This window comes from Grus americana, chromosome 8 (genome assembly GCF_028858705.1).
Source record: "Grus americana isolate bGruAme1 chromosome 8, bGruAme1.mat, whole genome shotgun sequence".
Taxonomy (NCBI): domain Eukaryota; kingdom Metazoa; phylum Chordata; class Aves; order Gruiformes; family Gruidae; genus Grus; species Grus americana.
In genome coordinates, this window is record NC_072859.1 from 14753163 (window position 1) to 14779828 (window position 26666).

At 39.2% G+C, this 26666-nt stretch overlaps 2 protein-coding genes across 5 annotated transcripts in view; both read right to left on the bottom strand.

Moving 5' to 3' along the window:
• Positions 1–212: 212 nt before the first annotated feature.
• Positions 213–4855, bottom strand: S1PR1 (sphingosine-1-phosphate receptor 1). Its single transcript, XM_054833577.1, has 2 exons — positions 4221–4855; positions 213–3030 (listed from the first exon to the last, which is right to left on the bottom strand). Exon 2 carries the CDS (start codon positions 2902–2904, stop codon positions 1765–1767), a length of 1140 nt encoding a protein of 379 aa, XP_054689552.1. The 5' UTR covers positions 2905–3030; positions 4221–4855; the 3' UTR covers positions 213–1764.
• A 409-nt stretch (positions 4856–5264) lies between these two features.
• The window catches only part of LOC129209319 (uncharacterized oxidoreductase ZK1290.5-like), a 50052-nt gene continuing 28650 nt past the window's right edge, over positions 5265–26666 (bottom strand). For all 4 annotated transcript variants that reach the window (XM_054833578.1, XM_054833579.1, XM_054833580.1 and 1 more), the window contains 5 exons: positions 21877–21968; positions 16848–17030; positions 16283–16342; positions 13969–14070; positions 5265–7969 (listed from right to left, as the gene is read on the bottom strand). In XM_054833578.1, coding sequence (XP_054689553.1) covers positions 13975–14070; positions 16283–16342; positions 16848–17030; positions 21877–21968 — 431 coding nt within the window. In that variant the 3' untranslated portion in view covers positions 5265–7969; positions 13969–13974. The remainder of the gene's footprint in view (positions 7970–13968; positions 14071–16282; positions 16343–16847; positions 17031–21876; positions 21969–26666) is intronic.

Below are 26666 nucleotides of genomic sequence, written 5' to 3' on the forward strand. Positions count from 1 at the left end.
AGCATGTGGTGATGACAAATTGTATTCTAGCGTTCGTTTTGTATTTTACATGATCCTGTAAGTGGCATTATGCATCTATGTCCCCACAGAATTGGCTTAATCCCAGCACGTACTGAAATCAAGGAATTCTTTCACTGACTTCTATCAACAAGAAACCACATGTGGCAAGAAACTCCCCCAATAGTACAAAACTACTAGTATTCTGATAACAATCTTTAAAAAAAAATCAGTTTATTAATGTTCAGAAGTCAATAAAGCTATGTGCAAATTGAACAATAAAAGTCAGAAACATTTTAAATACTATTTTTTAAACCAGAAAAAAAAATCAGTTTAATTGCACTGGAAATTTTACTACAAAGGCAATAAATTTTCTTTACAAAATACGACTTCTAGGAATTGCCGAAAACTGTAAATCAGTCAATTGCTCTCAGCTATCCCTGATATACCACTTTTGTTATAGTAATACTCTAGGTGCATGAAGACTCCTGCATCTTAATAACTTATTTACATTGTACACATTCAACCCCATTAGCACAGGTTAGAAAAATAGAGGAGTAAAAACGATGCTGTAAAACAAATACATTCAATTTAATGACAGGTACTTCTTCCATGAACTGATAAAATACAGACATGCTTGCTGAAATTATAAACATTAATAAAATGTGCCAAAATGTATTGCATTTTATTATGGAAGTGCATTTATCTATAGTAATTTCACTTCAACTTTCCTTTTATTTTTCTGAAACTCAAGGTATTCTTTTCAGATTTTCTGACCATTCTTTACCTTTGGAAAGACTGTGAACCTGACACTGAAATGCCCCTTTAGTTTTTAACTCTTCTTGCTTAGGCAAAAATCCTGCTGTTGTCAATAGCATCTTATACTAGTAGATTTACCTTCAGTCATCTTAAAGAAAAATGACCTTTAGTTCTACCTTGCTTTTGTCATGATAATGCAGCTTAATGCTATAGAATAACAAGGCAATCAACGTATGGGCCGAAATGCTTCTCTGAGCTACTCCATAAAATCTGACGCAGTCAACGGAATTGTACAGGTGAAAGTTACTGCAGAGCCTGGCTCATGGTCTTCAAATGTAATATGGACCAACAGCAAAAATTCACAGCTATGATCTTGCTAAATACAACCCCAACAGCTTTGGACTCTGCAAATAAAACCTTATGACTTAACTACAAACTCTGGAAAGTGATGCCAAATTATGGTTGTACATCGTCTAAATTATATTTGTGTCATCTCTTTCCTTGTTATGTACTAAACAAATGCTTCTGACCAACTATACCAGAGCCACCACTAAACTCAGTACAGAAAGATCTTTGTGTCAGTGGTTTGCCGCAAGTAAAGGAGAAATAACTTCACAGTCTTCTCACAGGGGGAACAAAAAAAAAAAAAAAAAAAAAAAAAAGAGATTCATTCTCCCTCCTCCCCCCTCTCTCTTTCTCTCACACACACCAGGCATCATTTCACCAAGGCATCAGTCTTTCAGAGTTACTAAGGAGATTCCAGGATATGAATGCGCCTGACAATCCTGAGCTGCCTCAGCGCAAAGACAAAACATGCTCCAGGGAAAAAGATTTTCAAGCCAGAACAGTCTGTCCCATTTCTTGAACTCCAGCCTCGCAAGTGCACCGTTTGCCTCATTAGAACTAATGCTACTTGCTCACTTAGCCCAACGCTGCTGCCGTGAGCAGGAGGCATCTCAGCTCCCCAGTTTCGGAGGAAGGCTCTGAAATACACCCCCATAGTTACTCCTAAGACGACGAGGTAACATTGCCCGAAGACATGATTGTTTCAGGACGGTCACCTTCCTCCTTCTGTGGGTGGGATGAGTTGTCAGACTTACTCCGGCTGAACTCCATCCCTCCGATGATGGGCCTCTTGAATTTGGTCCCAGAATCTGCCGGGGGACATTTACAGCAGCACAGAATCTTGATGAAAGCTCTCCGCATCTCTTTGTTTGTCAAGGTGTAGATGATAGGGTTCGTGGCTGAATTGAGCACGGCCAGTACTAAGAAATATTCTGCTTTATAGAGGATTGGGCAGGTCTTCACTTTACACCCCACATCCAGTAAAAGCAGGATGAACAAGGGAGCCCAACAGGCGATGAAGGCGCTCAGGACTATGATCACTGTCTTGAGCAAGGCTAGCGACTTTTCTGAGCTCCTAGTAGCTTTGGTAATGTTTTTCCGAAATGTCAACCTGCGGCTCCTAGTCCTCACCATGGAGTAGATCCTGCAATAGAGGACGACAATAGATAGCAAAAGGCCAGTGAAAACGGTGGTGCAAAAGAGAATATAGTGCTTGTGGTAGAGAGGCAGCACAGTGGAGCAGTTGGACAAGAGGTTGATGCAGTTCCAGCCCATGATCGGGAGTCCCCCGAGTATCACGGAGATAACCCAGCAAGCACTGATCAGCAAGAAGGAGCGGAAGCTGTTGCTGCCATTGTGGAGTTTCATCTTCAACATGGTGATGTATCTCTCAATGGCAATGGCGAGCAAGCTGAACACAGAAGCTGACAAGGCAACAAACATGCTGCCTTCTCTTACAAACCACTGGGAGGGGGTGAGGCTATAGGTTTTGTGTCCAGATAACAGGAGGTTGGCAGTGTAAGCCACACCAGCCAGCAAGTCTGAAAGAGCCAAGTTCCCAATGAAATAGTACATGGGTCTGTGAAACTTCTTGGTTTTCCAGATGGTGAGCAAGACAAAAATGTTCTCTAAGATTATAAAGCAGCAAATGATGATAAAAACCACCGACGTCACTTTTATTCCACTGTCCGCATTCTCATTTAGCTTTCCCGTGTAATTATAATGCTCTTTGATGACATAGTTGACATCAGTGTTGGCGCGGTTGTTGACGACCTTGAGCGGAGCAGTAGTGCCGGAACTCATGGTGCCCGGCTGGGCACTGCTTCCCCAGTGGCCACTGGATGGTGATGCCGAGCGCAAACTGGGTCACGCAGCTCCTTGGCCCTGCAGCCTGCCTGGCACTGCTGCACAACCTCAGAAATGGCAGCCCTGAGAACAAGAGGCACAAAGCCCAGAGTTAAAAGAAGGAAGGCGAACAATGTAACAAATGATAAATGGTTTAAGATAATCTGCCAGTTTAATTGTACATCAGAGTTGCAAGTGTAATCATACGGGAGTCCATTTCATTCAGCTGTTAAAATACATTTAAAAGATGGTTAGGTGTGTTCAATAGGTAAAGCTAGTAAGTTCTGTCACGCAAAGCCGAACAGCTAAATTGGAGTCGGCAAGGACTGCTTTACTGGACTTCCAATGCAAAAGATCTCAAAGCTCCCCAGCAGTAAGTTCTAGTGTTACTTTTTCTTCAGTAGAAAACACACCTTGTAATACAACAGCAGAGATTTAGAAAGGGAAAGGGCTTGATTTCATTTAACTGCAAATGTGTGAAAGATCTGCACAGAAATTGTCAGGAGACCTGTATTCTTCTCCACTAATAAAGTCTGAATGTGTTTTAGAAGGGGCCAGTTATGCAATTTACTGATGCCATCTCAAACAGTGGTGAATTCACTGATGTATATAAGCAAGAGATCATCTCAAAGCTGTAAACAGGAAAGGGATGCCCTTGCTAAATAAAAGAACGCACATGCTTTACAAAACCCGCAGCAGCAAAAAGTTTAGAAAAATACAGAAAAATATGTAAACAAGCTAGACAGCAAGCCCATTCTGTGGGTCTGAAACCAAGAATGGCAAAAAATACCTTGCATTTGAATAATTAGCATTGCAAGTTTTTGAAATGGGCACGATTAAGGAATGCTGATATAGAGGAAACTCGGTTTACATATAAACATTTTCTAGTATACATGTAAAGAGAATTAAAGACGTGAAATCATGCAAGGAAAGAACAAGCAGAGTTGTTAAATTACATCCTAAGTGGGGTAAAGCTGGAGGCGTGAGGCCAAGCGGGCACGGCTCCCCGCTCTGCTCCCGGGCTCCAGCCCGCACCACTCCTGCACCACTCCGGTCTCTAGCGCGCACCGCTCCTGTCCCGCACCGGCTCCGCCGGACGCGGCACCACGCCGGGCACGGCAAGTGCCGGACGGTCACCTCGCCTCTTTTGTTTCGGGACCTCCAGGGGGGACGCGCCGAGAAGCGAGCCGCGGCGCCGGTACTTCGCGACGGCACCAGGCTCCGCAGGGGCGGCCCCGCGGTGCGGTGCACGGCCGCGGCTCCCCGAGACTTACCTCGCTCAAGCGCGGCGCGGAGCCCGCATCAGCCCTGCGCATCTTTAGTGCCCGCGGAGCGACTCCAGCGGTCGGGCCGGGGGCTCGGTGGTTTTAATGTTTCTGCAGCTGCTGCTCTCCACCCCGTTTCCGACTACTCCTTTCTAACTCCTCCCTCCTTGCGGGCTCGTGGAAGGGACCTGCACGCCCAGTCCGACAGTTCGCAGCCGCCCCGCCGGCGACCGGGGCATCATCGCCTCGCCGCCCCGCCCGGCCGTCCCGTCCCTCCAGGCCCTGCCCGCCGCGAAGGGAGCAGCCGCGGGCGCTGCTGTGCCGGGGCTTTTATAGACCCCCACGGGCCTGGGGAAGAAAGAGGGGCCAAGAAGCGGAAAGCCCAGGAAGGCGTGAGGCGGGGAGCTGCCCCGGCCGCGCTCCAGCCGCCCCTGCCCTGGCCGCCGCCGCCGGCTCCCGCTGCCGGCCCCGCGGGAAGGCGGCCCTCGCCTCCTCTCAGGGAAGGAGGCAGCTCACTTGGGGCCGCCCGGGGAAGTACGTGTCAGCGGGGCCCCGCCGGCCGCGACCCCGGCCTCTGCGCCTTCGGGCGTGCCGGTGGACATCTTCCTCCCCCATCTTTTTCCTCTTTCTGAGTAGGCACAGGAGGGATAAGGCCAAAGGGAGGATCCTGCGTGCCACCTCAGTCCTTGCTCTTGGGGGACATTATAGGTAATGTTTAAGGAAATACCTGGAAGAGGCTTTTCCCTTTTTCCCACTTTGCCAAGCTGGGGGTATGCAGAGGCGTGGTTTTGTCCTGGCAGGCCCAGTGGCTGCAGGGTGTCACCCACGCTTGTGGCACTGGTAACTCTCCAGCGGCTCCTCGGGAGCGTGCACCAGCCTGACTGGGTGCCAGCCAGCACCCCACGAAGGCAGAAGTCAGCACTGGCCCAAGGCCAAGGGGAAACTTGCTTTACACCACTGTCAAACATGACCCTGTGTTGGTGTTTCCATGTGCAAAAAGCATCAATGTTCAGAGGATGATGTAACATACCTAGATGTTTGAAAAAAAACCAAAAGTTTTAAATTCGTTTTTTTAAAACAAAATTGTCAATGACAACTACTTACAGCGGTAACAGTGCTATTACAGAGAGACTAAGAAGTGAGTTCAGGTTTTATAATTCCTTCTCTCTTCAAACTTTTAAAAGCAAAACCACCTCAGTGTACATGAAATGCTAACTGTCAGTAACCTACTGTTGCGCTTACTGCAGAAATTTTCCTCTTCCTTCCTTGCTCTGTTCTCTAACTCCACTTCAAACTGAAATGCAAAAGAGTATCACAATAGACCAGAACTCAATATATTACATCTTTTAGTTCATAGTATCACGCCAGTCAAGTAGCAGTAGCAGTTGTTATGGGGAAGCAGCTTTCCTCTGAAAGGTGTAAGAGTAACACTACCCTCAGGATGAGTCCCTCTCATTTATGCTAATAGTCACGCTTCAATTGCTCCACGCCTCTCCCAGAATGACTCAGATAAATGGCAAACAGACATTTACTCTTCCACCACAAAGCTAGAAACTTGAAAAGATGTTTAGCCTCCTGAGAGCCTGGAGGAAAATACAGCTGTTAAATTACAACTGTCAGAAAATGCATGTAAGATAAATCACGCTTGAGGTTGACATATGCATCCCCTGCAACTGCCCAGATATTTCAAGCTTTCCCCCTTATTTAGCTAATTTATAGAAAACACTAAATAAAAGTGCATTCATTAGGTATTTTCCTCTAGGAAATAATTATCTCATAATTTTAAGCAAGAGGAACATATTAAAGGACTATACTTTAATTAAAGGATAGAATGACTCAGGGTTTCAGTAGTCAGATGTACAGGCTTTCATGTCTAGGTTAGTGGTTAACTGAGAGGGCTCCAACTCAGAGATGTGACATCCAAGAAATTATTTGTCAGAAGCTGTGTAAAATACCTGGGCAATTTCAGTTCCACTCCAAACACCTGGGTATCTGTATCACAAAAAGCATCATTAAAATTAGATGACCACACACATTTATATCCCTCTTGACATCACAGCAGAGATGAAACTGAAATACAGCTTCATTCTTCTCAGGGAGATGAACCCAGATCAGCTGGATTTGCACTGACGGCTGTCTAAAACCTCAGAGATGACAGGTTAACATGGCTCAGCTGCACAGATTGTACCCTGCTTACAAGAGCTGAAACACAAACAGAGGTAAATTCAGGTTGGTCCAGCCAAGGCTACCAAAAGTACAATGGTAGGCGTTTAGTGATTTACGCCAGGGTTATACTCCATCCCTACCAACAGAATGAGAACTTTTCTCAGTGCCTCACCAACCACAAGGTCCCGTGGTAAGGAAGCTTGTACTTCTATGAAATACAATACAGAAATCCAGGGTATATATAGCTCCTCTCAGAACTTGACTCTGAATCACCTACAGTCAGAACAAGGAGAAAGGACAACACAATGTTATTCATGCACCATTTCTGAAACAACCAGAATGCAGGCCTCAGTCAAATGGAAGGGGAGGGGGGGGTTGCGGAGGGCTGTGCACATTATGACACCAAACATACATAAAAGCAGCTTAACCTGCGTAAACTGGTTACAAAAAAGTTTCTGCAACATGCGCACAAGCATAAATAGGCAGACACTTTTGTTCACAGGGATCCTGAATACGTATATGCTCTTAGATACTCGAGTTTTTAGGATGAGCAGAAATTCATGTTTCAGGGTCTGGCACAAAAAAAAAAATTGACCTCCTGTGACAACCAAAGGTCTTGAACTTCCTACCGGAACTCAGTGTGGTGGGGATTTCAGAAACCTGGCTAGTCACAGGGCAATTTTCTTGCAGGAAAATGCTTTGAGATCTTGTCAGAAAAGAAGTTGGAAGCTGGGGTGTTCCTAAAGCCTGCGTACTAATAGATGGGTGGCCTCTGACACCACCAGAAGACAGTACTGTTCTGGACAACTCACAGTTGCATCAAAGCAGTGTGTGAACGTTATTCATCTTGAAAAGATACAGAAAATCCCTGTGAGACAGATTAGCAAAGGATTTTTCTCCAACACATTACTCTTCTGCATCTTCAAAAATCTTTATATAAGCAAAAAGTACTTCTATTCATCCTGACTCAACTTTGGCCACAAACCAGAGCCATTCCTCCCTGATGTGCTAGGTCAACACAGGCGATCCTTGAAACAGCTTTGCTCACAAAGAAAGTACCAAGAATAACTAATACTTTTCCAAATCTATAAAGGAAAAAAACCAAAACAACCCCAAACCACACAAGCTAATTTGTTCAAATGGGTTAAAATAACACCTTAAATTAAGCACATGCAGGCAAAAGAAACTTAATTATAATATTGTGAGATAGCTCAACCCATACTGGGAGAATATGCCAGAAAGTTCCGCAAAAACAGAGACAATGCTGAAAGTAAGCATTTCTGTATCTGTACAAAAGCACCGAAGAAAAGAGTAAACCAAATGATTTTATTAATTTGTTAACCTAACAGTAAATACAAGCCATTGATAGTGATTCTTGATTGATATTTATTAGGTACTGAGTACCCAAGATAACAATTTAGATCCATTGTTCAGTTTAATTAATGTTTTACTTGCACCATTTTTGTAGTATAGAACAATCTGGTTTTAAATTATCCTTTCCACAGTGGATAGGTTAGATGAATTAATTTTCTGTTGATATTCATAGCATTCGAAAATTCCATATCTTCTTCCCTCAGATTAAAATAAAAAACCTGGTTTGGAGACAGAAAAAAAAGAAAAGCAATGAGAACATTGCAAAGACTAAAGCACACATTTGTTTAGTATTAGCATTCTATAATTTAGGTAATCTGTTTTTATTTTAAGTTCTTGATATTGATAATATTAATTAAACAGCCTTTTTTGTTTTAAAGGGCTATTGTAAAAAGTTAGCTATATTAATTTTTGTGAGAACTTTTACTTTATTATTAGATCACTAAGCTGACTATAATATTAGGAAAAACTAAAGTCCAAGTGGAAAGAATTGAAGTAGTTGAGAAAGTGACGTGCAATAGTTTTACTTGAATTCATTGCACCCAAAACCATAACACTTTAATACATCTAATCACGATGTATGGTTTGTTTCATATGTATTAAAATATAGCTGAAGTTCTACACTAATGAAACTGGATAATGTGGCATTAGAAAACTTCTTGAAGGTTTATTTTTTATTCCCGTGATACATATCAGTCAACTGAAGTCCTACTGTACATTTTCTTCTAGGGTAAACTAAAGACATTAATGGATATAACTGAACTTAAGATGCTATTCTCAAGAAACAGAAGTCTCAGATGAAAAATCCACAATTATTTGGCAGATTACAGACATTAGTTATCTGTAATACTGGGAGAGAAGCGCTAAAATAACCATTTCCTGGAAAACAAAACGACCTGTGATAATTTTTCAGATCAAAGGTATTTATATCTGGTTTATAAGGGATTCATTATAATCATGCAAAAAAATCTCACAAACCATGTGATATAAAATAGCTGGTTGCTGTTTCGTTAATATAAAGAGTCCATTAAATATATTTTTTTCAGCATCACAGAAGTGAATTTACACCACAGTATATATGTGACCTTGATAGCTATGCTTCGGATTAATCTTTCACCACCTTTATATCGCACCAAAAGCACGTAATTTACTATAAATTCATCTCGGCAACATTATACTTATGGATATTCAATGGAGAATGAAAGAATGAATTCATAGAAAAAAGAAAACCAAACCAGAACAAAACAACCCAACAATCTCTGCTCTCTTCGTTACCATGAAACTGAATGTAATTGTGCACCCCCCAACATCCCCCAAAATTTCACTGCCAGGTTATGAACTCAGCATTAGTTCATTATACTGGAATTTTAAAGCCTCATCTAGAAGGTCCTGGAAATCTATTTTGCTGGAGAAAATAACATAGTAATCATTAATAAGATGGTAATGCTGCTAACATACTCTTGAATATCCTATTAGTAGTTCAGCTACAGAGTGGTTCTCAAAGGGCACTGGCCAGCAAAGCCACTATTAAACATTCCTCTTGGGCACAGCAATCGAGATTAGTACAATGGATCTGTGCAAAGTTGCTTAGAGAAGCACATCCCATAATGTCAACTATGCCTACAATGGTTCAATGGCTTACAGAGTGATAGGTCTTACGTCACTGGGAATAAGTATCAGCGTAATTGATGTAAATTAATTTTTGGGTTTGTCCTCTTTTTTTTTTTTTTTCTTTTCAATGGGTAGTAGCAAGTTTTGGAGGTAGTACTCATGCTCTGGTCCCTTAGAAGTCATTAATATTCTGTAATGTCCTGGCACTTTTAATTAGTCCTAGGTGATGCTGCAGATGGATAAGCAGCCATTCATAAAGACAGATAGTAAGGCCGCATCACTACAAGATACAGTACAAGACAGTGCAAATGCTTGGTATTTTCTTTCAGAAGCGCAGACATCTTAATGGAGGCTGCAAAAAGTGCCAAAACTCCCAGCACAGCAACATGAAAAATTGCCAGAAGGTTGGCTTATCTGTTATTTTTCCCCAATGCACTATAGTCAGAGATAAGCTTCAAAGCTTTGGAAGGGGTGTGGCACTGTGGAAAGAGTTAACCACTTGGATTCAATTAGTGTCAGCAAGAGCTACTCCACCTTTGTCCCCGTTTTCAAAAACATGGGGTTAACGTCAGCTTTCTTGTCAGAAAAGTTCAGCACTGCTATGTTAAAAAAAGAATCTGGTGTTAACCACAGTGAAAAAAAATTATGCAGTCTGCTTGGCTTAGTGCATTTGTGAACTTACTAGCATTACAGTTGCTTTATTACAGTTGCTAGTCACAAAAATGTATTGTAAATTATGCTGGGGGTCAGGTGTGGTAGAAACACTTCTGCAGCCTGATTAAAAAAAAAAATTTCCAGAAGTATGCACTTCACAAAACCATTCCTGTTATTTTCCAATGAAACATTCTTAGGTACCTTCGTGTCCAGTAATATAAAAGATATATAAAAGATGAAATTCAGAAACAGGCAAGAAAAAGGACAGACGGAGCCAGAGTCAGACAGGAAGCTACTTGGCTGCACAGAAAATGGCCTCACCCTTTCCATTGACTTTCAGTTTATTTTTTTCCTTTCCTTATTTGTTTCAAGAGAGTTCCCTTCCATTAAAAGCCACAGTGCTCCTGTAAAGGCAGCTGATTGCACTTCAGTGGATAACACTGATAAATTGTATCTTATTTTAAATAATGGTTTATCTCAACTAGAAAGGAGTGCCCCAATCAGTCACTACCATAAATGACCCACATAACATGGAGGAAAAAGTGCCTTCAATTTTCAGGTGTATTCCCTGTTCCTGTTGGCAAGATGATGGGTTACATTGGAAATAGGATGCATTGCTGTATCTTAACAAAGGTCATTGTAGAAAGCTGAAAGTTTTCTCTCTAGAGAAAGTTTGTCTTACAGAAATATAGACAAGAGGAGGAATTTCAGCCCTGGGGAAGAATATGCATATTATTCCAAGAATTCACTTGAGGGATGAATTCTGAGTTTAAAAAACCAAAACAAAACCAAACAACAAACAAACAACCCCCCCCAGAAAAAACCTTTAAAAATGAGCACCTCCAGGCTAACTGACCAAAGATGAAATAAAACATGGAGTTAAACTTCCTGATTTTGTATGTTCAGCACTTTTATATCCTTTTGGTCTTCCAGGTTCTGCATCTATTACAGTACACCACTCCTCACTGCTACCCCTAAAATCTCACTACTGTTCACTTTTCAATTTCTTATTAGTTGTTGTATTTCTTTATACTATGATCAAAGTTGTCGGTACTTTAGAAATGTTCATTTAGATGAGGTGATGTGGACTTACTCTTCAGCAACCTTTGCTTAAAAAGAAAACTATCTACATCTGTAATGTCAATTTAGTTGTGGAAAGGAGCATAAAATATGAATCCACGGAGTATGTCTTTCCCTCTGCAACCTGATCAAAAGTAAACGAGGATTTGCTCAATTATTCTAAATTAACTAACATAGTATAAAACTTGTGAATGCCATATTCAAAGGAAGAGGCTCCAGTGATACATGCCAACCACATAGGCTATAACAGGGTTCCTGCCTCTTGGGGCAATTACAGCTTCTGGCAGGAAACAATGGCTATTAGTGATGGCACAATGTGCAAAACTGCACACCACACCTGGGAGAAAAATAGCAAGGGTCAGCTGAGTCCTGGCACTTAAAAAGCTTATATTGCCTCACTCAGCTTCGTACATAGTGAAAATTAAACTCTTCTGTAGTTCTAAAGCCACTACCTGGTAGCAAAGGAATTGCCAGGAAAGATTACAAAACAATCCAACAACAACAAAAGCCAAACCTAAAAAAAACCCCAAACCTCCACCAAAAACCACCACAGAAAAAAGTCCTGAATCAACAATAATTAAGTCTGAAGGTAGTTAGGAAAGTATCAGATTAAAAACGTAACTTGCCACAACTGCTCCTTAAGAAGAATGGTTTTTTAGTTATACTATTTCTATCTGATTATGCCTTTCATTACTTATTATACTGCTTGGATACCATGATCTAGATCAGAGAAAATGGTGGCTTGGCTTCCTAGCAAAAGCATATGCAGACATAAAAACCACTGTAAAATCTCTGACAGAGGGAACAACGAAATATATCAATGAATTAGGAAGGCATCCTCACTGTAGCCTGAAGTCATCTATGTTAGGGATTAGCAAGAAAATCTGGTTTAGTTCTGTTTAGCTCAGAACAGGAAGGTAATCAGTCAGAAATAAGCGCAGAACACCCCCCTCCCCCCTCCAAGCTGTTCTGACCAACATGGGACTTCTAGCCATGTAACTAGTCCTAACTGATACTGTTCTGCTAATACTGAAGCTAGAATTTACTAGCACACATAGATTTAGTTCACTTTGTATGTGTAATTTGTGTTGGAAATAGTATGTTGATCTGATTCGTTTCTGAGAAAGTCTTCACTGCTAAAAAGCCACAGAGGCACACAATTCACTTCTACTCCTCGTTTTATGACTTCAGATACACTGTGAAGCAAGGAGTCCCTCAACAGCAGAGTAACAGGTATTTTTCATATTGCTAAGGTATTGTTCTACACAGTGACTTTTCAAAAGCAGGATTAGCTGATGACCACTGGTAGAAAGGTTTATTTCTGGACAATTTTTCCAATTTTCACTTAGTCATTGCCATAATTTTCTGCAAAAGCTAAAAAAAAAAAAAAAGCCTAAAAATTACCTTAATTTTATAAATAAGCCTTACTTTTTAGAACTATTGAACCCTTCATCACAACAGTTAAGCCAGGTACGTAGCTGTTCTTAAGACACCTAAAGTGGCGTTCCCAGATACTGAAGCATCCCAAACTGCAGGTCACACTTGAAACTCTAGAAAATACCCTTACTGTGGATATTGTGGATCTTTCTTGGAACAGTACATCATACAAGTATTAGTAAGCACAGCATTTCATACAATATGTTGCATTTTTAAATAATAAAAAATACATTAATGATTCCAGAGGCAAATCTAGACAATTTTTCTGTGGAAATGTTTACCAGGAAAAACCAGCCAATTATTCTGAGGAGCTGTTCTCAAAAAGCTAAGTTTGTTTGTATTTTAGCCAGGCTGTATAGAAGCTCTACTTTGAGGACAAACAAGGCAGGCTAGAATGTATGATTGCTGTAAGTCACTTTCTGATAAAAAACTAAGGAGCTTTGTTTCACGATATGACTAAAGCAGAACAGCACTGGGAAAACTGCTTCAGGAAGTCCACACACAATATAAATCATAGTCAGATTTTCCATACCTTTCTAGACACAGGAACTCCTAAAATATCAAACCAATGGGACTAGAAGTTGAATACTCAGCCGATAAAAGACTCTGCAGACATATTTCTCAAAACAGATCTGTAAACTACATATATCTACATCTATCCATATACATACATATTTTCTAAGGAAGTCTGAGGAACAGTATAGTCTCTTAATGAGATTTCCTGGACAAATCCAAAATGAAAGCTAAACTAATTCTCACTAAAAGCTATACAAAACTCACCAGAATTGCCACTAAAAGAAAAAGATGAGTAATAACAAAGATGCCTCTTTGGCTCTTAGAGCTCACTGCTCAACTCTTAGCCATGCAGATAGTTTATTTGTACGTGGACTTCTCTGGAAAGATTTCTACTTTTTTATACCTATAGGCTAGTAAATCATATGCATAGAACTCTCTGGGTCAATGCCATTATTATGCAATAATAGGCATAAAACTTTTTTGGGTAATGCTCAGATATTGCTTGTTACAGTGAGATTATATTTTTAATGGAGATTTTCTTCATACATTATATCCCTCTAAAAATACTTGAAAAATTATTTCACACTTAACACCTGTGTTGTACACTAGTAGGTGGCATTTTAAAAGAAGACATATCTCTTTGTACTCTTTGATTAAATGGCCTGATGCATGATGCAGGGTCAGTAGCATAAATAGGAGGCTTTGCACAATGAACTATGGATCAGGATTTGAGACAGAAATGTAAGATCTCTATACAAAAGTGCTACCCTCAAAAATATCTTTTATCTGTTATCAATGTCAAGGATTTCAAATCAGTTAGTAGCAGACATTAATTTTACAATTATATTCTTATTGTAACCTTCCCTAAATTTAAATTACATGGTGTGACTCACTGATGACTGACAAAGGAAAAAGCACAAACCTTCATTCACACAATAAGGCTTGGGTCCCAGGACACATGTCGCCCATCATGCATTCCATTCAGAATTTCAATATCATCTTCTGCTATTGTAAAATCAAAGACCTATGGGAATGCATATATAGTTAACATCACAAACAGAGAGAATCAAGAGTGTTTCTCTTCTTTAAACTGGCGAAGATTCATTTAAATGGGAGGCAGAATTTTTCTATATTTTTCCGTCTGGAAATTCTTCTTATATTTTGATATATACCAATATTCCACTAAGCTGACAGGTTCCTCTGGGTCCTTTACTCCTTTTGTGATTCTTTTTTATTTGTAGACTCTGTTAAGACAGTTGTGCAGCACTCTGGCCTCAGGCAAGGGTCCAAGACAATGGTAGTATCAAAGCTTGTTTTGACAGCACTCTGTATGGTCACTGCCAGAGGTATATGAATACCCTGACTGCAATCCCTCTGGAAACCTGAGCTTAGTATTTCACTTTTATCCCAATGTTTGGTTTACAGTCTTACAGTTCTTCTCCTTGGAACTTATGCCAAAGAGAATTATCAGAAGGTATCAGGACATTTACAAGGCTAGCAAACCAAAGGCTATTATCTATCTTTTCTATGTGTACTTAGACAAAACACTCATGGATCAGCTAACACAGAAACAGCTAATACAGTGCTATAGTGCTTCAGTACTAACTTGAACTTGAAAACAGCCACCTGTCTTCATGCATAGGTTCTTACTGTAGCCACCGACTTCTCCTGTGGTGAGACCTGCACCATGAATGACGGTGTTAGTGTGTTCCTAGCAGGTGTCTTATTCGGACATTATCACTTCAGAACTGAAGCTGCTTTAAGTTGGTCTGTTGTCTTTGTCAGAGCTCCTCCATACTTCATGAAAAGCTCCTGTGGAGCCTGAACTGCTGCCAAATGAGCTCTTCCCATCCTGCATGATACAGCAATCACTGTCTGCTAGAATGACCCTTGTAGTCAAATCTCAGTGCTCAAGCTTTTTAAACCTAAACCAGGGACCAGTCACAGAACTAGAAATACTACATATTATATACTGAGGGCTTAATAAGGTCCATGCTTTCACCAACTTCACTAGAGGTGGTAGAGACTAAGGCCAACACACAGGCATGGGGAAAAGAAGAAAAAAAAAAAGGGAGATGTGATAAACAACATCCGATAACTGTGCCAGTTCTCCCTTCCTCCTCTCCATTCTAAGTGTTTTAAGTTTTGCTGCAATGCATTCCCTCAGTTGTGTGAAATGAATTGGTGAGGCCATAGAGTAAACTCTGTAAAAAATAGAAGTAATCTGGATTTAAAATATCATTGGGGAAAGTAAAAAACTCAAATAAAAAGAATAAGGAAGGATTTTTAACCTGGTTTTGTTCTCTGATCTGGTTCACAATTCAGTACCACAAACAGCTATGCTTATACCACAGAAGGCAGTGTGCATGTCAGAATAGTCAAGGCAGGAGCTATATAAACAGGCATAATCACCAGGAGAAATCCTCATTACATGTACATTGATTTAAACCTACACACACGCACACAGTAATTTAACTAGCAGACAGAAGTTTCCAATCTTGCAAAGTTTCTTCCTGATTTGCCAAACAGTTCATACCCCTGTGATATTTTTGGAAGTGACAATAAGGTGGTTGTGGTTTCACCTCCCTCAAAGAAAGCACACTTTCAGATTAGAGAAATGGAGAGAAAAATGAAGTAATGAATTAAAAGCATTTGGTACGAAAAGGAAAAAAAAGGGTAGGAGGAATCATGTTGGCAATCCTCATTCGTTCCCCACTTTTCTTTGTCCATTCCCTTCATGCTGAGACCTTCTCTGCACGTCAAGTAGAAGGAAAAAGGTAGGGGAAGAGTCAGCTCTGGCAGGACTGTGACTTCCTTGGAAGGTCTCTGTCTGGGATATCCCCAAGGGAGTCTTACAGCTTTCACACAGTGTTATGCATAGCATACACACTCCTTCCATTTGACCTATGTGTCTATCACAAGACGGACCTAACCATAACCGGATTAGGAAGTTCTACAATCAGTCAAGTAATAAAAATATTAATAATAAAAATCAACTATGAAAGGTCTTTCTATGGATCTTTTTTTTATATACAGTGATTAACCCTCCAGTTGATTTCTGACATTTATGAGATTTTCTACTATATTGTAATAATTTTATGGTACTATAATTTGCAAATTTTAACTGAGTTGCCCCAATATAATAAAACTGGTACAGGAAAAAGGGCAGGCAAACCAAAGTATTAAAAGCCGTAATTCCGATGTGAGTCAGACTTGAGTGCATAACCAAATCTTACCTTGAAGTTTTCCTGTATCCTTTCTGCTTTTGTGGACTTTGGAATAGTGACAATCCCATTCTGAAAAACATAATGCTTCTCATCATTAAAATTTACATAGTTTCAAAGAAAATAATCTCTCTCGAAAATATTTCAAGACATTCCTTATGTCTTCTGAGGTTTTAATTTCATTTTTCAGAGAGCACTGACATGTCTATATGCTATTTTTAATTGCTGTTATAGTTCCAACACAGATTATGTGGTTTACGTCAATTTAATACTATTTCACTGCTTAGTACTTCGTGTTGAGTGACAGAAATGGAATGATGCCCCATATTGCTTGTAATATTTAGATTGAAAATCTCTCTTTTATTGGTGGTTCTTTTTATTCTCTACAATTAGATTATTTGCATATTTAAAATACTGCCATGCTTTGCATACTACATTCCAAATTTCCAGTACAGCACAGTTAGTTCACATAATATGAACATATTGAACGCAAAAATACTTCCTGTATAAATTATGGTTTGATGCACAAAACCAGAACTATTTGCATTTTTTCCTGAGAGAAGAGACCCTCCATTACCTGTATACTCCAGCGTATGCAAATCTGTGCTGGAGTTCTGCCGTATTTCTTTGCCAGCTGAATGATAGTAGGATGAGTGAGTGCTTCACCTTTGGCTAAAGGACAGTAGCCTTCAAAAACAATATCTCTGGTCCTACAATAATCCACTAGCTCCTGAGGTCTTTGGAAAGGGTGGTATTCAACCTTAGATAAATGGAAATAAACTTTTAGAGAAAACCTTCAGAATACATTTAGTAGAAAACATCATTGATAAATGAAAATATTTTTCTCTCATTTTAAAAATACAACACGAGTGAAATCACTGCTTCTGGGAGACAGCTGTTTTAGAAGATGTGTGAAGGATATTAATCCACAAGCATTTTACCATTAATTGGCACAATAGTTTACTATGTATTTTATGCTTCCCCCAGAAGTAAGGTGCATGGAGCAGTTGCCTGCCCTACCTGCAGCTGGACTTGCACTCTTGTTCTGCTCTGTGTTTGAGAACCGTATGCAAATGCATAGGGAAAGTCAGTATGAGGTCATTTTTATTGGTGATTTGAGACTACCTTCTATTTCCCAAATCTACTTCCTTTCCTGTTTCTTCACTAATGGTCTTTGAGTTGCAGAGGTGGGGGGAGGTGTGGGGGGCAGGGGCTGGACAGGGAGTGGGTTTGCAAGAGACCAACTAGAACAATTTCCTTAGGATGAGGACCTGACCTCAGAAGCAAAGCCTGTTGGCATGGATTATACATGGAAAATCCCGTATTCTGTGTGCAGCGTCACCAAAGGCTTACGCAGGGAAGCAATGACGCTGTGGAATGAAGTGTGAAGGAGACCCTTTGTAGGAAGGAAGATCACGAATTGCCAAGAACCAGTTAAAAGAGGAAAAGTAACAAACTACAAAGACATAGTTATTGGAAGCAAAAGGAAACAGAAGTTACTGGAAAGTAAGGATCTCAGAAGAGCCACATATTCTGGCATGTAACAAAAGCCAAAAGAGAACCTCTGTAATATTCCTTACTATGTTATTTAAATAAGTATGCCACAGCTTATACATTTTAAGAAGCATACCTTCCTCTGCATTCAGATGAAAATGGGTAGTGTTTTCTTTTATAAAATACACAATCATGTGATTTATTTTTGTGACTGGCTGTCACCATTGTTGCAGTGATCTAACTCTTGCGCATTTTGAAGAAAAATACTCTTCTGAACAATTACCTCAACACATGGAATCTGGAAAATTTCTTCTGCCATGAAGAGGACAAATGAACATTTCCTGTTTCTCATCTTTAGTACATGTTGTCTTTTCAGACAACAATAGTCAGGAACAATAGGCTGGCAGTCATTCAATATGCGCTAAGAAAAAACTGTGCCCCTTGAAGGCTGGGCTGAGTCAGCCTAAAGCTGCTATGATCTAAATTACTAGGTGGACTCGGGAACAAGGTTCAGGCAGCAGACATATCCATGCCTTCAACCTTTGATGTTTCTTGACCTTTGAGTAGCCTTTGTATTTCATGTTTATATGTCTAAGACCAATGTTTAGGTCATATAATTATTCACTTGTTTGCACCTGAGCTGACTGGAAAATATTCTCATTGTTTTTATGCAAAACTATAAGGGGAAAAAAAGAAAGAGCAAGCAGGGTGTATTACTCAATTATTACAACAGTAATAAACGATTTTAGTAGACGTCCTTTACACTAAGCGTAACAAATAACATAGCCTAGAAAATATTAAACAATTATTTAGAATCAAATGCTGAAAAATCTGCAGCACCCCTATGGCATCAGGTGATTTATTCAGCATTTATTACTAATATAACTGCAAGCAGAATTTACTTACTGGAATAATAAGATTTCTAGGCAGCACAGTTCCAGGTTACACCAGAAATAATTTAAAGCAAGAAGACCATGCTGAGATGTCACCTGCCTTCTTCACAAGCAGAACACACAGCAACAACTACTTCCCACCTGGGAGGATTATACTTTGTGCCTTTCACTGAATCAAGAGACTCAAATTTTGTGAATTGAGTTTTGGCACATGCAGTTGTGTGTTGGTAGCAGCAAGTAATTTCTTCTTAAATATACTGCTAAAATAATCAAATGCATAAAATAAAAGAAAATAAGCACCTCTGAATTTATTTTTCTTGTGAAAACTTTATGGAAGGTTCTAGCAGCATCTGAATGCAAGGGACTAGCATCCTGAGCTAGAAGAGGCATAGGGCGAGTGGACAGCATGTGCTTCCCCTCAAAATAATAATTCCTACTTCCTGGCTTGCCCCACCCTTGCTATTTTAGTCACCAAACTTTCCTCAGGCAAGGGCTATCCGTCACATGGTGGTAGAGAAAGATCTTGATCTTTTCTGGCACTCTACCTGGAATGATTTGTGTGTAAAAATTGGCATTTGTTTAATAGAATAGTTTGCAGGGGAACTCTAAATGCATGCTGGTTTTTATGACAGTCATAACACAATAGGGAAAAGTTGAGCCTAATAACAATCCTGACACACGGACCTAGAAAGTCATACCTCGGATGACGGTATACAAAAGCCTTACTCTTTCCACCCTGCTGTGGATTCTTTTTGCCTGGTAAAGTTTCCCTGCATCTGGACTTCAGTCAGTTTCTCCATGGGAATGCACGCTCTCACAATTATTTCTCTTTATAAAAATGAAATAAAAGCCTAGAAATGTTTTCTCTATGGAGAAACAGTTCAGGTGAGTTTATGTACAAAGGGATTGTTTCCTAATGCCTCAAAATACTAAAATACATTTCTACCTTGTACAAAATTACGTAATAGGTTTCAATATTAATGGCAATATTAACAACATTACAAAATCTCTGAGGTCATTACGCAGTAATTTGCACTTCTATAAAAGCAGAAAAAATAATGATGAGCATTCCTACATGGAATTTTGAGAAGAATAGTTTATATTTGGTTTTATTTATTTACTACTAAATACCTTAACAATACTATACTCTTGAAAAGAGAGGCCTTGATGATACTGTTTTTTCCAGGAACCAAGACAGACAGTGCTTACAACTTAGTTTGTAAAATAGAAGCATTGCTTACTACCTGGTTTGCAAAGACTGTAAAAGTCTAATAAAGAACCTCCTTTCTCCTGCCTTCCTAGTTCCTCCTCTTCACAGAAAAAATAACTTTCCATTTTAACATCATAAGAACACCCTAAATTCTTTATGCAAATTTATCACAGCTAAGAGGGAAGTGATTTTCCTTCACTTGTTTCTTAAATATTTAGACTTTGTGTACAATTATTATTTGTAAATGTTCTGTAGTTAGAAATAAGTTCATTGAAAGAGTATGCTATTTTATGCATAAATATAGCAAAGATCTTTTGTAGTATAAATTCTGGACAGTGAAACATGAATTCAGTACAGCACTTGAATTCCCAATTTAAATTTAGGAATTCATTAGTTACTTGATAATGCTTAAGTAATCTCACCATCAGACTCAGCAACTCTCCAACACTAAGCAAGAAACAGAATAAATACTCTTTTGAGGATAACCTGAACTATGGTTTTTAAGATTCCTGTAACTCTAAAAAGTGTAAATTAATGTTATAACAAAACCGTCCAAAGTGGAGCAGTTTGCAGTGGCATGGATATTTTATTGTTGGTTTTTTGTTTGTAATTTGGAAGACTGCTGTGCATCACCTTAAAGAAACAACTATCTGAATACAGCAGGGGCACCCTCCCACCCCCCCAGTATCACCACCCTCTCAACTTTTTCTCTCCTCTTTTTCAGCCACAGAAAGAGAGATGCCATCAAATAGTATCAAGAAACAACTTTTCTCCAGTAACACTGCTGACACAGTGGTAACATTTTGACATTGTGGGTAAGAGGAAATTTCAAAACAAATCCAAGGTTACATTTTTTTTTTCCTTGCAGTGATTTAGCAGGACACTGAAAGGCTATTCTCATTTAACAGACAGTAACAACTTATGCCAAACTCCAGTAAGACTTTGAAGGTGAGTATTTCTGAAAATGAGACACAATCATATCTTGGCAAACTCACTGATTCTTAAACAGTCATCAACCTGCCCATCTTAAGACCTATTTCAACGGCTAATTTGGATTAAGTGAATTTAAGTATTTTATATGGTTTTACATTAATTTAACATTACTCATAATTGTCCTTTAGTAACCTTTAGTCTAGTGGACAGCAGAAATCGGAGATGTTAGGTTCTGACAGTCACATTCTGCACAACCTTTTTGTGGCTGTTTATGACATTAAACCATTAAGAGCTGCCAGAAATCCTCACCACCTGCAAAAAGGGGAAAAGCACACGCCTGCACTTCATCCAGTCCAGCTCCCAGTTCTATGTTAACATACGCACACTTTCACTGGCAGGAGGTGGTAGGAATGGGAGCATGAACTTCCAGCACAGCTGTGGGCAGAAAACTGCAACAAGGGAATAGTTGTCAGTGTCCTGGAAGTCTGCCGGTATGTAGGTGGCCGGTTTTTATCTGCCTAGGGCAGCAAAAAAATTTTGCCAGGGCTCTCACAGCACCATCCTAAGTGAGAAGTTCACTGAATTTAATGTGATCTTGAAATATGAATATGAAATAAGGGGTGGGGGGGAGCAAGGGAAACAGCACCTTTCCATGGATAGGTAATCACCTGAGGCTTTTAGAGGAATTATATATAGTATTTGAACACAGACTCTCCAAAACAGTATTCACTCTGGAGATGCTAAATGTTCAGTGCTCCTTGAATGTTATTTCTAAACTGTTTTATCATCAAAAACTGGCACATGGGCCATTTGTCTGTGCCTCAAAACCAGCCACAAACAAGTGGCCTGGAAGAAACTAGGGGAAAAAAAAGGAAGAAGGACCTTCCCCCTCTCACTTCAGGTCATCTTCCTGAATGGTTTTCAGTATGTCCATAGAAATGAGGGACAAGAAATTGCATGACTAAGGCTAGTTTGGGTGTAGTCTTTCAGGCATAGGGGTGGGGAGGAGATTATTAACCAAAAAACCCAAAGCAAAACCCCAAACCCAGATACTTTAAATATATTTATCCACTCACTTGATTAACATGTGGAGTAATCATACAGTCTTCCTTTAGTTGCTCAAGATGACTGATAAGAAAGTTGCTTACACCAATTGATCTACACAAACCTAATGAGAAACAGAACAAGAAAAAGTTTTGGGACAGTCCTATTTGGGAGAATGATTTGAAAAACATCATTTTCAAGAGACAAAGTGATTGTACGCAGCATTTCTGTATAACAAAATACTGTGAAGAAACACAGAAAAACAGCACCAAAATCTAGTTTGACAGTATTATCTGAAAGCATGGTTCTGTCACAGTCACACTAGGAAATCATTTTATAATCTAAACACACTGGAAACTCCCCAGTGTATAAAAACTCCAGGCTAAATTCTGGGAAAGGCTAACGTAGTATAAGCAAAGAACAATTGGACTCCACCAGAATGAAAAGAAGGAAATGGTGTTCTGAGCAGCTTGCCAAAACTAAAGAAAACTGGAACATTTGCTGAAGACTAATAAGGTGTGAGCAATACAACACAAGGACAAGCACCCAAATGAACTATGCGCACTATGTATATTTATATTAGATCATTATGAGATGTTACGTAAAACTCAGTATAAAAACTTCAATTAAGTGAGCAGTATCTAACAAGAACCAAGAAGCTCAAAAATGTAGCTAGATTTCTCAGCTCCTGTTGACATGCAAATAAATGGCACACAGATGATATGAAGGTTATTTTTTTAAATAAGCCTTAAGTGTGCATGCAAGTGTATAAATTAAGTGCTGGCAGTTCTGAAATCAGATGTCTTCCTTCAAACCTCAGATACAATAAAGCACAACTCGCAACACTGGCCTGCCACCACACCTCAACCCTGACTCATCTTTGATAGTTTGGTCCTTATTCTGTGCTAAACACAGTTAATAGGGAAACCAACTGTGGTCGGGCTAGAAGTGGTCTCCTTGGGCTGTGGATTCTGTGGACTATGAATCAGACTCATTTCTTCAGTATGTGAACTTTGTCTTGATTGCCCTGATCTGCATTTCAATCTGTAACTCCACAGATGGAATGTCTGTCTCAAGGTGTGTGAACACAGAAGTCCAATCACCGTTGTTAATCCAGTATTTGTGCGGGCCAGCTCTATATAATGTATATCTTATCTATATACATGCATACAAATATCTATAGCAAAAAAAGAAAGGAATTAAGCCAAAAGTTATACTGTTTGGTTTTTTTGGAAAAATAAAGATGACATTGGGCAATTTCAGCCAGTTGATGACAAAGGAATGATTTCTGGACTGAAATTGCCCTCATTCCACAGTTCGAATCGCCACTTTCTTGAGGTCAGCAGGGAACTATGTGGAGCTGCCTTGATTTGACGCTGGAATAGAGACACACAAAAAAAACTTATTAATGCAACTGAGAGACGTGAATACATTAAAAGGAAGAATTTCACTCGAAGCGAAACCTAACAAAAATGTTGGCAAAAAATGTACAAACCAATTACTTATTCCTAAAATGCATGTTTTATGTATAAAAAATAACTTGCAAGTAGACTATAAATTGGCATATAGAAATATGAGCTGTAAGATTACAGAGTATCTTGAATTTGCAGGTTAGATTTACCTGGACAAAACAAAACAAAAATTTTTTTTCTAGTCTTCTATGAAATTCTGTGAGTTATTTTATTGCTTATTATTACAAACAGACTGTTAAAGCCCTGAAAAAAAACCCAAACCCAACCCAGTTCTGCATTAGAAAAGCCACTAACCATATACAGGCAATTTGACTGCCACGTTGCTTTCACATATTTTAGGAGCACAAGCAAATAAACTGCACAGCAGCAAAACCTACACACATACTATCACTTTTTAATGTGGTTTCTTTTGCACAATACAAGAAGGAGAAAAAAATTAGCAATTAAAATGCTAGACAGCTTTCCCTTACAGAAATTATCATTGTTCAAGATGTATAACATAATTAGTTTATAACCTGTATTATAGCAATTTGCATAATTTGTGTGTAATCTGCCAGAAGGAGCAAAACCCGAGCTTTTGACTTCTACTGACAAACAACCCCGGAATGTCAACACTAAAAAATCATTATGCCAAAGAAGTCAGAAAAACACTTGCAGTTTTAAGATAATGGTGAACCTAAATATTATACTCTATTGTTGAAAGCTAAGGAGTTACAAAAATCATGTTGTTATTGCCCTTGAAGAATATAGCTTTTATTTCAGGCTGAAATAAAACAAAATTCAATCACAGACATGAAAGACGAAAGGACTTATTAAACTTGTCCACTCCCACAGAAAGCTTCCATTCCCCCCCCCCCAGTATACTTTTAAGATGTTTTGCTTCTAGCATACTTCTAATCAGAGACTGAAGTCTGTTCCATAGTCTCAGTGCATTCACTGGTAAGATTTTTTGTTAGATTTTTCCATCAAGAAATTTCAGGTCAGTTATGTTTTGTCTTAAAAGTTATCTGAGTTGCTCCTACTAAAATCAATATTATGGCATTCCTGTGTGTAGCATGATGCCACACAGAGAAAGCAAAATTAAAAATTGCCAAGTAAACATTCTCCCAGACAACACAGAAACAATAATTAGAATGTCTATGTTTTTGTGGAACCAGCATTTTCTTAATTTTTCTTTTTAAGGCAATACAATTAAAAAATTTCTTTTTCATTACATCCACATATTTAATTTTGGTAAAGTTAGAACCCTTCATTTCAACTTCATTGCTTTGTTTTTAGTTACAGTCTAATACATTAAAGTGTTTTGACTTTTGTATTAAATTACAATATAAAATACAACAAATATGAAAACAATTGCACAGCCTGACTGTATTAAAAATCTTATTTCAATGCATGGTGGATATATGAATTCAAACCGCTGGAATTTCCTGAAAAATACAGAGTCTAACTTTCAATGAACAATCAATGGATTCTACTCTAGACCATTGCTTCCATCTGCTTGATGGAAGATTAACACAGTTGCTCTGCATTGTCCAAATCTGGGAACAAATGCCTTAAGGCAGGAGATTATACAGAATTATTTCCACATTTAAATCTGCTGGATTATTTCCTAAGAATGAAGAATTAGAAAGTGATGAACAAGAAAATTAAGGTCTGGTAGCTCCTGGGCCTTATCCAACAAACTTACACTTGTGACTACGTATATCAAACAAGATCCATGAAATGATCACATTTGCAGTAGAAATAAAAAAAACAAACAAAACAAAACCCAGCATATTGAGAAACTTGCATAAAAAGGGTCTTGACTTGAACTTGACTTGAAACAACTGGTAGAAGCACATTTCCTTAGATTTCCTCTCTTACGGAGCTCTGACAGAGGTAGGTTCCCCAGAGTTTGTGCCACGGGTCTCAAAACCACCAGAATATTCTTGAAAAGGGTGCGGGGATAGGGGGAGATTGCATTCATTTTCAATTTAATACCTGTTTAGTGTGCTTAAAAATCTCGTTTCAGACAATGCAGGCACAATCCATGTCTTTGCTGTTATGATAGCAGGTGGTTTCAAAGTCTTTTAACTTAACCAGTTTAACTAGTCCTGAAGTTCAAGTCTGAGATAAAAGTTTGCAATGTGCTAGCTGCAATCCCCCTAGAAAGTACACTTTTAAAACATACATTTACACTGCCCTCCTTACAAAGTCACAGAGTCTTGACTCGGGGGGAGAAAGCATCCTCCTTATCCGCTTGAGGAAATGACTGGTTTGGCCCCTATGAAGCAGATTTTGAGAAAGTGCCAGGTGCAATAAACAAAAAGTTTGTAATTCCTCATTAGCTCCCAAAGCTTACTGAGGCTTTGTCCTACTCCTTGCAACTCTGACTTCACAGGCTTGAAGGAAAACTTGGCAACGGTGCTTCTTTTATGCATGCTAAAAACTGACTGACCACGACGGTCCAGCTTTGAATAAAAACTATCATGAAACTCTGCAAGACACATTAGAAAACATTGGCAAAATAATGGTTGATTATAATGCGGAAAAAATAGTATCTTTTCTCTTGTACACAAAAAAAACTTGGCCTCCACATTGGTAATTTCACCACACTGTATTTCCCAGCTGCTGTGAAGCAATACATCGTGCTAATGGCCTGGTTTGCAATGTAGTTTCATATTAAGCTTAATGTATTTGTTATGGCAACCTAGAAAATGCTGGGTATTTTTTTCCTTTTCTTAGTATAATACCAAATTATATAAAGTTTGATGGGCACTGTTAGTCTTGCAACAGAAAAGCATAAATATACTGTCTTGGCACCACAACATTGTTTTAGTACAATAGTGAGCCTTATCTTTCTCTAGCACTACTATGGACTTTTATCAAAGTTCTAAATACTCTCTGGAACACTAAATGTACAAAGTTCAGATCAAAAAGGTTTTTTAAATGACAAAACTGGATACTGGGTTTGTGGACTCCATTTTCCTCCCCCCCTGCTGCTCTACATGAGTCAGAGCAAGGGAGAATTCCCACGTCCAGTGAACAGTGCCCATTCTGTTATATCTTTTATTCAAGCCACAGAATAAAAACACAAACAGATCCACTTTTCACAAGAGGTCAAGGGCAGTAACTGTATCTTTAATAAAGGAGGTTACACAGGTTGGAAATGTCCGCATTCTTTCTGATACGCACGCTAAGAACGTCTCTGTGGGTAAATGGTGTTTCTCATAGAAACTATGAGAGATTTGATTTCAGCACAGCTTGCTAAATCAAAGCTGTAGGCTGAGTATGCCCCACACGGAGATTGCAAGCCACAGCCTTGATAAGTAAAGCAGATGACTCTTAGAATCAACGAGGAATTAAATTCT

What these genes read in the sequence shown, in the direction of transcription:
- S1PR1 (XM_054833577.1), bottom strand. Translation starts at nt 2,904, where the DNA reads ATGAGTTCCGGCACTACTGCTCCGCTCAAGGTCGTCAACAACCGCGCC.